The sequence below is a fragment of the Vigna radiata genome, chromosome 11, assembly GCF_000741045.1.
Source record: "Vigna radiata var. radiata cultivar VC1973A chromosome 11, Vradiata_ver6, whole genome shotgun sequence".
Lineage (NCBI taxonomy): Eukaryota > Viridiplantae > Streptophyta > Magnoliopsida > Fabales > Fabaceae > Vigna > Vigna radiata.
The window spans coordinates 18,408,179-18,419,520 of NC_028361.1; the positions used below are offsets into that span (position 1 = coordinate 18,408,179).

Below are 11,342 nucleotides of genomic sequence, written 5' to 3' on the forward strand. Positions count from 1 at the left end.
CAATTAATAACTGTAATAAAAAAATTCTTATTATGAAATTATAAAAATAATTTATTAATATTTTTTTAAAAATTTAATAATACTTTTATAATTAAATATATTTTTATTCTTTAAATTTTAATACAAAATTTGAATTTATTATTATCTCAAACTTAGTTATCTCTATTTTTTAAAATAAATAAATATAATTTTTCTTACGCTAAAGTTTTTATACATAAATTAGTTTATTATGCATGTAAGAAGAAGTTAAATAAGTTTGAATATTAAAATTTGTGAAAGGTTATAATATAGAATAATTTCAATTTAACGTCAAATTTAGGGATAAAAAATATGAAATCCTATTTATTATTTTCTAATTAATAATTATGTAAAAATATTTATTAAAGTAAAAGAAATATGCTTACATGTATCCTTACATGTATTTTTCAAGTTATAACACTTATAATAAATGTTCCTTTTCTCTACAAAAATGCAATTTATTGTTGGATATTTAATTTTTTTTTGTAAAAAAGAAAGCCCATGGGCTGACCCTAACCCACAAGGCTTTGGGGCTTTTTAGCACTGGGGGCTTTTTTAATAAAGGACGTTTTTGGCCCTAGGGACTTTTTTGACCCCAACCCACATGGGCTAGGGCCAGGGCCTACTATAAGGGCCTGTTTGACAGGTCTACTTAGACGTCGGTTAGTGTCATGTGCGACATCTTTAAAGATGTCGGACATGACAAGAACTGACGTCTATAAAGAAATTGGACCTGCACAGTCTGACGTCTTATTAACGCAACCCATAAAGACGTCGAGTAGGAATCTGACGTTAAAAACCCAAAATAACATACGTCTAAAGCCCTTTCTGCATTAGTGTGTCTTATGTCATTCACCCTAACTCTCCTAAGACCAACTAAATAACTTCGGGAGTTACACCGAATAGTCCAAGCTAATATCTTCACAACTCACACTCAAAATCAAGACTAAAACAAGTATTATATATAGAAAATCCTAAATAATCAAATAATATTTTGACAAAAAAAATGACTCAATGAAATCTTAACACTAAAAACTAATTTAGAAACTAAAAAAAATATGAATACAACCCAAAAATTCAAAAGAAAACCCAAAAAACCCAGAAAGATATAGCTAACGAAATTAGAAGCTTGCATTATATATATATATATATATATATATATATATATATATATATATATATATATATATATATAATTTTTATTATAAAAGAATTACTATTAATATTAAAATAGTCTTACTTTTGCTTTAGCTTTAGATAACTTTTTATTCAAATATGAAACACTCCTTTCACATCATTAATCAATAACGTCTTTGATATTCTTATAATTTTGTCGAAATAAATGTCTCATTTCTTTTCTTTTTTTTCAATTATTTTTCTCTGCATTTGACTTACTACCATTTATTTAATTTATATTTTATTTTAGGAATACAATATGTTTTGAATGAATCTATATTTTTATCATTGAAATAAAAATTGTTAGCAGATATTTTATTTCTTAATAAATTGGAGATTCAAAGAGATAAGATAATTTTATTATAAGATATAGGGTTAATTATGTTTTTAGTCCCTGAAGTTTCACTGATTTTTTATTTTAGTCTTTGCATCAAACATTGGTGGCATTTCGTCCTCCTAGTATTAAAATATGTGATTTTAGTCCGTAAAAATGGACGGCGTCAACTTTGGATTAATGGCAGTGCAGCGTCTTTTGCCAATACTCTTCTTTTTCTGCAAGATAAGTCACCAACACGTTCGAACCCATTGGAGGTGTTGCTGGCGATACGGGTCGCCACCGCATGGACTTTGCCGTCTCACCCACCACTCAAACAGCCACCACGTCGCTGTCCACGGTGTTGCCGATACTTGTGCCGAAAAAGCCATCGTCGTTCACGACGGATCACCACCACTTTGCCCCTTCTCTTTCGCGCAAGAGGAAGACGCATTCACCTCTGCAATTTCACAATATACAGAAATTTATGGCACCAAATACCAAATTTGAAACAGATTGCAGAGTTCCGTTGTGATAAAGATTTGAAAGAGGAATGTCATTGCCGGTGGAATCGAGCAAACCCACTACAACAGGAATGAACATGGGTTCCTTAACTGCTTGTCCTGGAGTAGGTGGTATCTCTTGGCAGCAAATGAGACCTTCAAAAAACGCAAAAATCACGAAACCCCGCACGAATGCCATGGACCACCTGACGCATCCATCAACCAATGACGTCTTCTCCTACACACTTCTGAACCCAATAATCAGAGGAAATCGCAAGTGCGATTTAGCCATTCTTCTCACACCCTTCAACGTCACAGTACCTTAGCCCCAATTCGCGTTTTCCATTCAAAAGCCCTAAATCAGAATTGCGATACCTGCAAAACCCCAATCATTCGTCAAACTTCTCCAATCTACAACATGGGTTGGCGACGTTGTGGCTTGCGTCTCGAACAGCTGGGCTCACTCTAGACGAAGATCGACGATGGGGACGCCGACGTCTTGGCCGGTGACGGCGACATCTTGGCTTGCGATTGGCGGTGGTTGGTCTTGCCGACAATAAGAACACACATCCCAGGGATAATTTCTCTCGCGCACGAGGAGTCCAAATGTTAAAAAAGGACAACGTGGTAGATAGTGCACAGTGAACCTGTTAGAGCCGTTAGCCACCTCACCAAAAAATTAACACCGTCCAATTTTAGGGACTAAATATACATGTTTTCATACTAGGAGGACGAAATGCTATCAATGTTTGATGCAGAGACTAAAACTAAAAATCAATGAAACTTCAGGGACTAAAAGTATATTTAACCCTAAAATATATATATATATATATATATATCATTTTATAAATCAATTTTATAAAGTTAAATTATGTTTAAAATTTACTTAAGATGATATCGGAATAATATTATTCATATTTGTTAATCTATTATCATTAAATTTTTATCGAATTATTTATTTATATTCATTTTCAAGTTCTATGCATAGAAAATGGATGTTTTTACAAAGGATGTTTTGTAAAATTGCCTTAAACTTAAAGTATAATATTTAAGACACACATCTAAACTTAATTTAAGATGGTTTATAAAGAGTAGTGGTCTCAAAATTTTACTTGGAGTTCGTGAGAATGGCAGCTCCAAAAGTCAAGTCATTGGAATCACGCATAGCAGTGTGTTATGTCCTCAATACCCCTCTTTCGGGCTAGCTTCTCAAGTCAAGGTAAGTCAAGTCAACTTGCGTACTGCATACTCACAACACAACACGTTGGTTTGCAGCTAACGGTACTATATTATGAAGACAAACCAGGATCATCGTACACAATAAAACTAAAGAAGAACCACACCATGTTTGGTTCCGTGTTTTGCTTTCATTTTCTAGTCTCTTGTTTCATGCTTCCTGTCTTGCTTGCAGCTCCATGGGAACAATACCCAGCAGACGATTGTCCTCCTTCTCCTCAACCATGTGGCTATCTGGGGAATATCTTCCCCCCCTTCACAACAAGCCACGATCCCAAATGTGGGTTGCGAATAACTGGCTGTGACGACGACGGTGAACTCAAACAAATCGCACTGACAGACCAACAATGGTATAAAATTGATACCATAATAAATCCAACTTTCGACCCCAATGACCTTTCCATTTTCATCCATTACCCAGATTTTGACACCATTGTTCCAGAGCAGCCTAGGATAGATAAAAGGTATTTCAAGATCGATAACAATATTACCTTCTTTGGATGTCTTCGCAACACCGAAAACAAAATTTCAACTCCTCCAAATATGTTTCTATACAGACACTGCCAAAACATGTTTTCATACTACGACATGTACTTTAGTTCTTCCCATCCAGTGGACTATCCCATGCCGAACATTCCATTCGCATGCTTACTTTTTCAGGTTTCTCAACCTGAATCCTTTTGCAATTGCCCTCCGTTTAAACTTTTATTTTCTATTCTCCAAATTAAATTAAATGTGCCCAAAGATTGCAAACCCTGTCCTCATGGCCCGTGTAAGTTGAAGTTTGAAGGACAAGGCCTCAATTGTGACCCACCCAGTGATTATGGACAACCACCTCGTCTTTCCCGGCCCCTGGTTTCTTCACCTCCAATGGCCAAGGCTAAGAAACTGGGTACTGTGATTAACTTTCTTTATTTGTTGTATCTTTTCATTACTGACTGTTATTCTACAAGGTTAACGCCCTTTTTCTGCAGCTTTATGTGTTGGAATACCAGTCCTGGTTGGGGTTTTTGCCTTGGTTGTTGTTATTCTTTTGTTGTTGAAAGGAAGAAAGAAACGTTCAGGCCTCCAAAACAAATCAAGAAGCGCTTATTCTTCTTCCTTCAGAAATACAACGTCCATGGAAAGTGGAGGTGTCTACTTTGGGATCTCTGTCTTCTCCTTCGACGAGCTGAGAGAGGCAACCAACAATTTTGATGAAGCTAGGAAGCTTGGAGAAGGAGGCTTTGGAACTGTTTACTTCGGTAAGAAATCTAAAATCTCACAGTTTTTCTTTAGAGACTATAAAAAAAGTAAATTTTTATAATATATAATATCGTCTAGTATTGCAATTAAAAATTACCTTTTTCAGTTATTGTAAAGAAAGGAAGAAAATCTGCTATTATAACTTCGAACTGCCATGTAGAATAACTTTTGGTTTTGAACAAGCAGGAAAACTTAGAGATGGTCGTGAAGTTGCAGTGAAGCGCCTGTTCGAGCGCAGCTATAGGCCAGTGGAGGCATTCGTCAATGAAATCCAGATCCTCACACGTCTGCGACACAGAAACCTTGTGTCCCTCTATGGCTGCACTTCGAGTCACAGCCGTGACTTACTGCTAGTGTACGAGCACATCCCAAATGGCACTGTTAGCTCTCATCTCCATGGTGATGAAGGAAATTCATGCTTTTTGCCATGGCATCTGAGAATGAAAATTGCCATACAAACTGCAAGTGCATTGACTTATCTCCACGCTTCTGACACCATTCACAGGGACGTGAAAACCAGCAATATTCTCTTGGACAATGCGTTTGATGCTAAGGTTACGGATTTTGGTCTTTCAAGGCTGTTCCCTGATGATGTCACTCACGTTTCCACTGCACCAAGAGGTACCCCTGGTTATGTTGATCCGGATTATCGCCTATGTTACCAGCTGACAACAAAGAGTGATGTATATAGCTTTGGGGTTGTGCTTGTCGAGTTAATATCATCTCTCAAAGCAGTTGACATGAACAGGAACAAGGAAGACATTAAGTTGGCAAATCTTGCCATTAGGAAGATTCAAAAGGGTTCCTTTTCTGAGTTGGTTGATCCTTCCCTTGGTTTCCAATCAGATGAGAAACTAAAAATGATGATAGGTTCGGTGGCAGAGTTGGCTTTTCGGTGTCTGCAACAGGACAAGGAATTGAGACCCTCTATGGGTGAAGTATTGGAGGAGCTGGAGAGAATTCACAGTGGCAGGGATGAGCCACCGAATCAGGACGGAATTGTCGTTAATGGTGCTATAAGGGCTTCTCAAAGCTATGCTCACCCACCTCTTCCAAACACTCTGATAAACCCACAAACGCGCCTTTTCAAAACAAACTGATAAAAGGGATCTGCAAAATACATCAGAAGCTATCTTTCATTTCTAATGGTTGATATATACTTGATTGATACTGTGTGCAGATTTGAACTCCACTTTGCATCATTAGAATCAACGAGTGCGTCAAATACTTTTCTTGATATAAAAAAACATGATCTGATCATATATATATATATATAGAAAACGTCATCATATTTTGATAGTTGCATGTAATACTAATAACAGAGATGTCATTTGTTGTGACTTAGGAGAATCTTCATTAAATTTTAGATCGATTTTGTCTAGCTTAGTTTGAAATTCCTGCGGTTTTTGCTCAATTGCAAATAGTTTATCCCAGCCCAGGGCTCATTTGGTCCATCTTCTATCCTATTGTATCATGCAACACAGTTTCATCCCAAATTCAATTTGGCACTTCCATCTCCAAATGCAGCATGAACCCATTAGAGATGCAACTTGATTCTCATATATAGTACTTCCCTACACTTAGGCGTTTAGTAATTTGCAACAAGGAAAAGCTAAGAGTATATTGAAAATATTAACTAGTGTCTTTAATATATCTTAATATATCTTTAGGTATTTTAAATTTATCTAAGCATTAGTTTTCCTATTTTTTGTATGTTTATTGTTGATTGATAATTATTGGAAATTAACAAATTAAAATAATATGTTATGTTATTTACTAAGAAAATAAAAGTCATGTTGACTGGTAGGATTTATTTACTATTTTCTAGGCACTAGGAGCAGTAGTTGTTATAGATGTCAATGTTTTCCTGTATTTACGTTCAGTTATTTGCTTTATAAAAGCCATAACACTCCTCAATAAAAGATATCTTTTATATTCCTCTTTTCCATTCTCTCGAACTTTTTTTCAATAAAAATAACCTACAAATTGGTATCAAGAGCTACATCTTATAGGACCTGAAAAATGGATGTTGAAACAAGTTTCTTTTAAGTTGTTCCTCCTATCTTTGATGGAGATAACTATGATCTCTGGGCCATAAAAATGTAGAACTTCCTAGAGGCTTTGGATCTTTGGGAAGCAGTGGAGGAGAATTACGATATTGCTCCGCTGCCCAACAACCCCAGTATAGCCTAGATGAAAAACTACAAGGAAAAAAAAAACGGGAAAGCAAAGGCAAAGGCATTTATTTTCTAGTGTTTCAAAACTAATTTTCACCAAGATCATGTCTCACAACACATCAAAAGCAATTTGGGATTACTTGAATGAAGAATATGCAGGAGATGAGAGAATTAGAAGCATGCAAGTATTGAATTTAATGATAAAATTTGAGGTGCAACGAACGAAAGAATCTGACACCATCAAAGAGTACTCAAATATGTTGCTTGGCATGGCCAACAAAGTAAGATTGTTGGGCATCGCTTTTTCTTATTCAAGAATTGTTGAAAAAATTCTTGTATCAGTACCAGAAAGATATGAAGCTTTTATAGCTACCTTGGAGAACACAAAGGATCTATCAAAGATCACTTTGGCAGAAGTGTTGCATGCCTTACAGGCCTAAGAGCAAAGAAGACTTATGAGGCAAGAAGGATCTATGGAGGGTGCTTTTCAAGTCAAATTCCAGAGCAATGGCAACAAACACAAGAAGCAAAACAATGATACCAGACTTAGATGATTAAACAAGATCAACAACAAGAGTAATAATACTTAGGTTTTTCCACCTTGTCCTCATTGTAAGAAAACCAATCATCCACAAAAAAGGTGCTGGTGTGGGCAGCTAGGCACATGGAAAAGATTTGCAAGTCTCATCAACAACAAGGAGAAGTTAAGGTTGCTAAGGGTCAACCACAAGAGGAACAATTGTTTGTTGTTACATGCTTTGCTACCAATAGCTCCACAGAAAGTTGGCTAATAGACAGTGGTTGCACAAACCACATGAGTTATGATTGACAACTCAGAACTTGACAAAACTGCACTTTCTAAAGTCAGAGTAGGTAATGGAGCATATATTGCAATAAAAGGAGAAGGAACATTGGCAATTGAAGGTCAAACAGGTTTGAAATTGATTTCAGATGTTTCATATGTTCCAGAAATTAACCAAAACTTGTTGAGTGTTCCTCAATTGCTTGAAAAAGGTTATAAGGTGTTGTTTGAAAACAAAAACTGCATGATTAAAGATTCAGCAGGCAAGGAAGTATTTAAAGTTAAAATGAAAGGAAAAAGCTTTGCTTTGGACTTCATGAGTGAAGAACAAGCTCTAGTGCACAAAGAAGTCAACAATATAATACTTTGGCATTAAAGGTTGGGTCATTTTCACCATAGTGCTCTAATATTCATGAAGAAGAATAACATGGTCAGAGGTTTACCTGATATAGAAGAAGCATTTCCTACATGCATTGCTTGTCAATTTGGAAAGAAAACAAGACTCCCATTCCCATAAAACAAGACTTGGAGGGCTATACAAAATCTACAATTGATACATATAGGTGTTGGAGGTCCTATGAGCACATCATCATTGAATGACAGGATGTATTATATTATTTTCATTGATGATGTGACAAGAATGTGTTGGATATATTATATGAAGTTTAAATATGAAGTTGTTGACATTTTTTGGAAGTTTAAAACTTTGTTGGAAAATCAAAGCAAGTGAAAAATGCAGATGATCAGATCCAACAATGGAATTGAATATACTTCCAAAAAATTTAACAAGTTTTGTAAAGATACAGGTGTAGAACACTAGCTTACAACCCCTTATTCACCTCAGCAAAATGACATTATAGAAAGGAAAAATCGAAAGATTATGGAGATGGCTAGATGCTTACTTCATGACAAAGAGTTACCTAAAAAATTATGGGCAGAGGTTGTAAATACAGTAGTATTTTTACTCAACAAACTGCCAACAAAAGCTTTACAATAAAGAACGCTTTTTGAAGCTTGGTACGGTTATAAACCTGAGCTGTTTAATTTAAATATATTTGGCTCATATTAAGAGAAACAAATTGGACAAGAAAGTAGAACCTAGAATTTTTGTAGGCTATAGCTTGATTTCAAAGGCCTACAAGATCTATCTCCCACACAACAACAAAGTCATTGTTAGCAAGGATGTGAAATTCTTGAAGTTTCATTGTTGGAGTTGGAAAGACAACAAATACCTTGAACAATTTGATTGTTTGAACTGGAAAGGCAACAATGAGCTTGGATTGCAGGAAGATAATGAAGATGTGGATGACGAACCTGTTAGAGGAACAAGATTTCTTTCTAACATCTATCAAAGGTGTAATGTTGCGGTGATGGAACCTAGTGGATATGAAGAGGTTGCGACTGACAAGAGGTGGATAAATGCTATGGAATAGGAGCTCAAAATGATTGAAAAAAATCATACATGGGAGTTGGTGGATAAACCTAGTCATAAAAAACCCATTGGAGTAAAGTGGGTTTATAGAATCAAGTTCAATCTTGATGGTTCTGTGAACAAGTACAAGGCAAGACTTGTTGTCAAGGGATATGCTCAGATGTTTGGGGTAGATTTTTCTGAAACATATGCCCTAGTTGCCACGCTAGACACAATAAGGTTGTTGCTAGCACTAGCTACACAAAAAGACTGGCTTATACATCAATTGGATGTAAAATCAACCTTTTTGAATGGATATTTGGAGGAAGAAATTTTCGTGGAACAACCAAAAGGTTTTGCTCTTCAAGGGCAAGAATACAATGTTTATCTACTGAAAAAGGCATTATATGGTTTAAAACAAGCACCAAGCTCTTGGTATACTAGAATTGATGCATATTTAATGAGCTTAGACTTTGTGAAAAGTCTAAGTGAGTATACCTTATATATTAGAAAGGTGAATGAAGATATATGATATCTATGTATGTTGATGGCTTATTTGTTACAGGAAATTGTAAGGAGATTATTATCAAGTTTAAAGAAGAAATGAAAAATGTCTTTGAAATGACAGACCTTGGAAAGATGACATTTTTTCTTGGTATGCAAGTGCAACAAAAGAAAAATGAAATATTTGTGTGCCAAGAAAAGTATGCAAAAGAAGTACTTATGAAGTTCAACATGGAAGAGTGTAAGTCAGTTGCAACTCCAATGAACCAAAAAGAAAAGTTTTGCAGAGAAGATGGAGCTGAAAAGGTTGATGAAAAGCTGTTTAGATCCTTAATAGGATGCTTAATGTATTTAACTGTCACCCGACCAAATATCATGCATTCAGTGAGTTTGTTATCAAGGTACATGCATTGTGCTAGTGAAATTCATTTTCAAGCAGCAAAAAGAATTCTTAGATATGTTAAAGGCACAATTGATTATGGTATATGGTTCAACAAAGTTGAAAGCTTAAGTTTCCATTGTTATTAAGATAGTGATTGTGTAGGATGTGTTGATGATATGAGAAGAAATTCTGGTTACTGTTTCTCTCTTGGTTCTGGAGTTTTTTTATGGTGTTCCAAAAAGCAAGAAATTATAGCCCAATCAACAGCAGAAACAGAATATGTCGCTGTTGCCGTAAATCAAATTGTCTAGATAAGAAAAATCATGACTGATTTACACATAGAACAAGAAGATAGCACAAAGATTTTTATGGATAATCAAGTTGCAATTTCAATTGCCAATAATCTAGTTTTTTATGGCAAAACAAAGCATTTTAAGATAAAACTTTTCTTTTTAAGAGAAGTTCAAAGAGAAGGACAAGTGAAACTAGTTCACTACAAAACAAAAAATCAAGTGGTTGATATCCTAATCAAGGCATTTCTAAAATCTAGATTTGAGTTCTTGAGACAAAAGCTTAGAATTTGCAGTTTCAAAGTCAAAGAGAAATGTTGATCGATGACTATTGGAAATTAACAAATTAAAATAATATGTTATACTATTTTTAAAAAAAATAAAAATCATGTTAACTGGTAGGATTTATTTGTTATTTTCTAAACACTAATATCATTCTATTAGTGGTTATAGATACTAATATTTTCGTTCCACTCTCTTGAAACTTTTTTTCAATAAAATCAACTACCTATCTATATTTTGATTTAGTTAGGATTATTAGTATGAATAGAAGGTAGAATTTTTGTAGTCCTCCCAAAGTTCTACAAGAGGGGTGGGTCAGTACGAAGTGCATAAACGGAATTCTCGAGGTGGGACAATAGACACGCATGTTCCTCGAGTAGTTTCTCCACGTTTAGGACACCCAAACGTGATTTGTTTTATGATTACTTTACGATTTATCTAATGTTTAATGATATTTAAAGAAACCAATATCCATTTTTTAGAAAAAAATTATAATAAATTTCACATTGACTTTTGAGTAAAACCTTAATGAAATAATCAAACTCAAACTATTAAAACATATCTACTATTTTTTTCCTTCTACTTGTACTTTTTTTTTTCACAATCCACATAATTTATTCCCTCTTTAAAGTGTTTTTCCTGGGTTTTCTAAAATATTTACTTGTTCCAGTTGACGAGTTTCTTTATGTCTAGTACTTGTGTTGAAATTGCAATTAGATAGCTATCTTTTGATGAGTATGTACATAAAAAGAATCTTAAATAAATAGGTTTTTGTATAATAGAGTGTATTTTGATTGTAAATTTTTAAAAATAAAAAATGTACTTTTATGTGTAAAATAAGTATAAATATTAGTCTTGTCTTTAGGCCTATTAAGTCAAATAAGGTTAGTATTGTGAGCATTGAAAGATAAAACTGTAGTAAAGCCTGCATAAAATTTAACCAAGAAGAAAAGCCAAAGTATTGAAAAGTGAAGGAGAAAAATGCAACCAAGGAGAAAACATG

At 34.6% G+C, this 11,342-nt stretch overlaps 1 protein-coding gene across 1 annotated transcript; it reads left to right on the top strand.

Moving 5' to 3' along the window:
• Nucleotides 1-3,356: 3,356 nt before the first annotated feature.
• LOC106777219 (LEAF RUST 10 DISEASE-RESISTANCE LOCUS RECEPTOR-LIKE PROTEIN KINASE-like 1.1) lies at nucleotides 3,357-6,063 on the top strand. Its single transcript, XM_014664774.2, has 3 exons — nucleotides 3,357-4,138; nucleotides 4,221-4,490; nucleotides 4,678-6,063. Exons 1-3 carry the CDS (start codon nucleotides 3,400-3,402, stop codon nucleotides 5,589-5,591), a joined length of 1,923 nt encoding a protein of 640 aa, XP_014520260.1. The 5' UTR covers nucleotides 3,357-3,399; the 3' UTR covers nucleotides 5,592-6,063.
• The last annotated feature ends 5,279 nt before the right edge of the window (nucleotides 6,064-11,342 follow it).

Bases quoted from the DNA above. Each gene is read 5' to 3' on its own strand.
- LOC106777219 (XM_014664774.2), top strand. From the start codon at position 3,400: ATGCTTCCTGTCTTGCTTGCAGCTCCATGGGAACAATACCCAGCAGAC. The intron at 4,139-4,220 runs GTACTGTGATTA...CTTTTTCTGCAG, and splicing joins GGCCAAGGCTAAGAAACTGG to CTTTATGTGTTGGAATACCA. The intron at 4,491-4,677 runs GTAAGAAATCTA...TTGAACAAGCAG, and splicing joins CTTTGGAACTGTTTACTTCG to GAAAACTTAGAGATGGTCGT.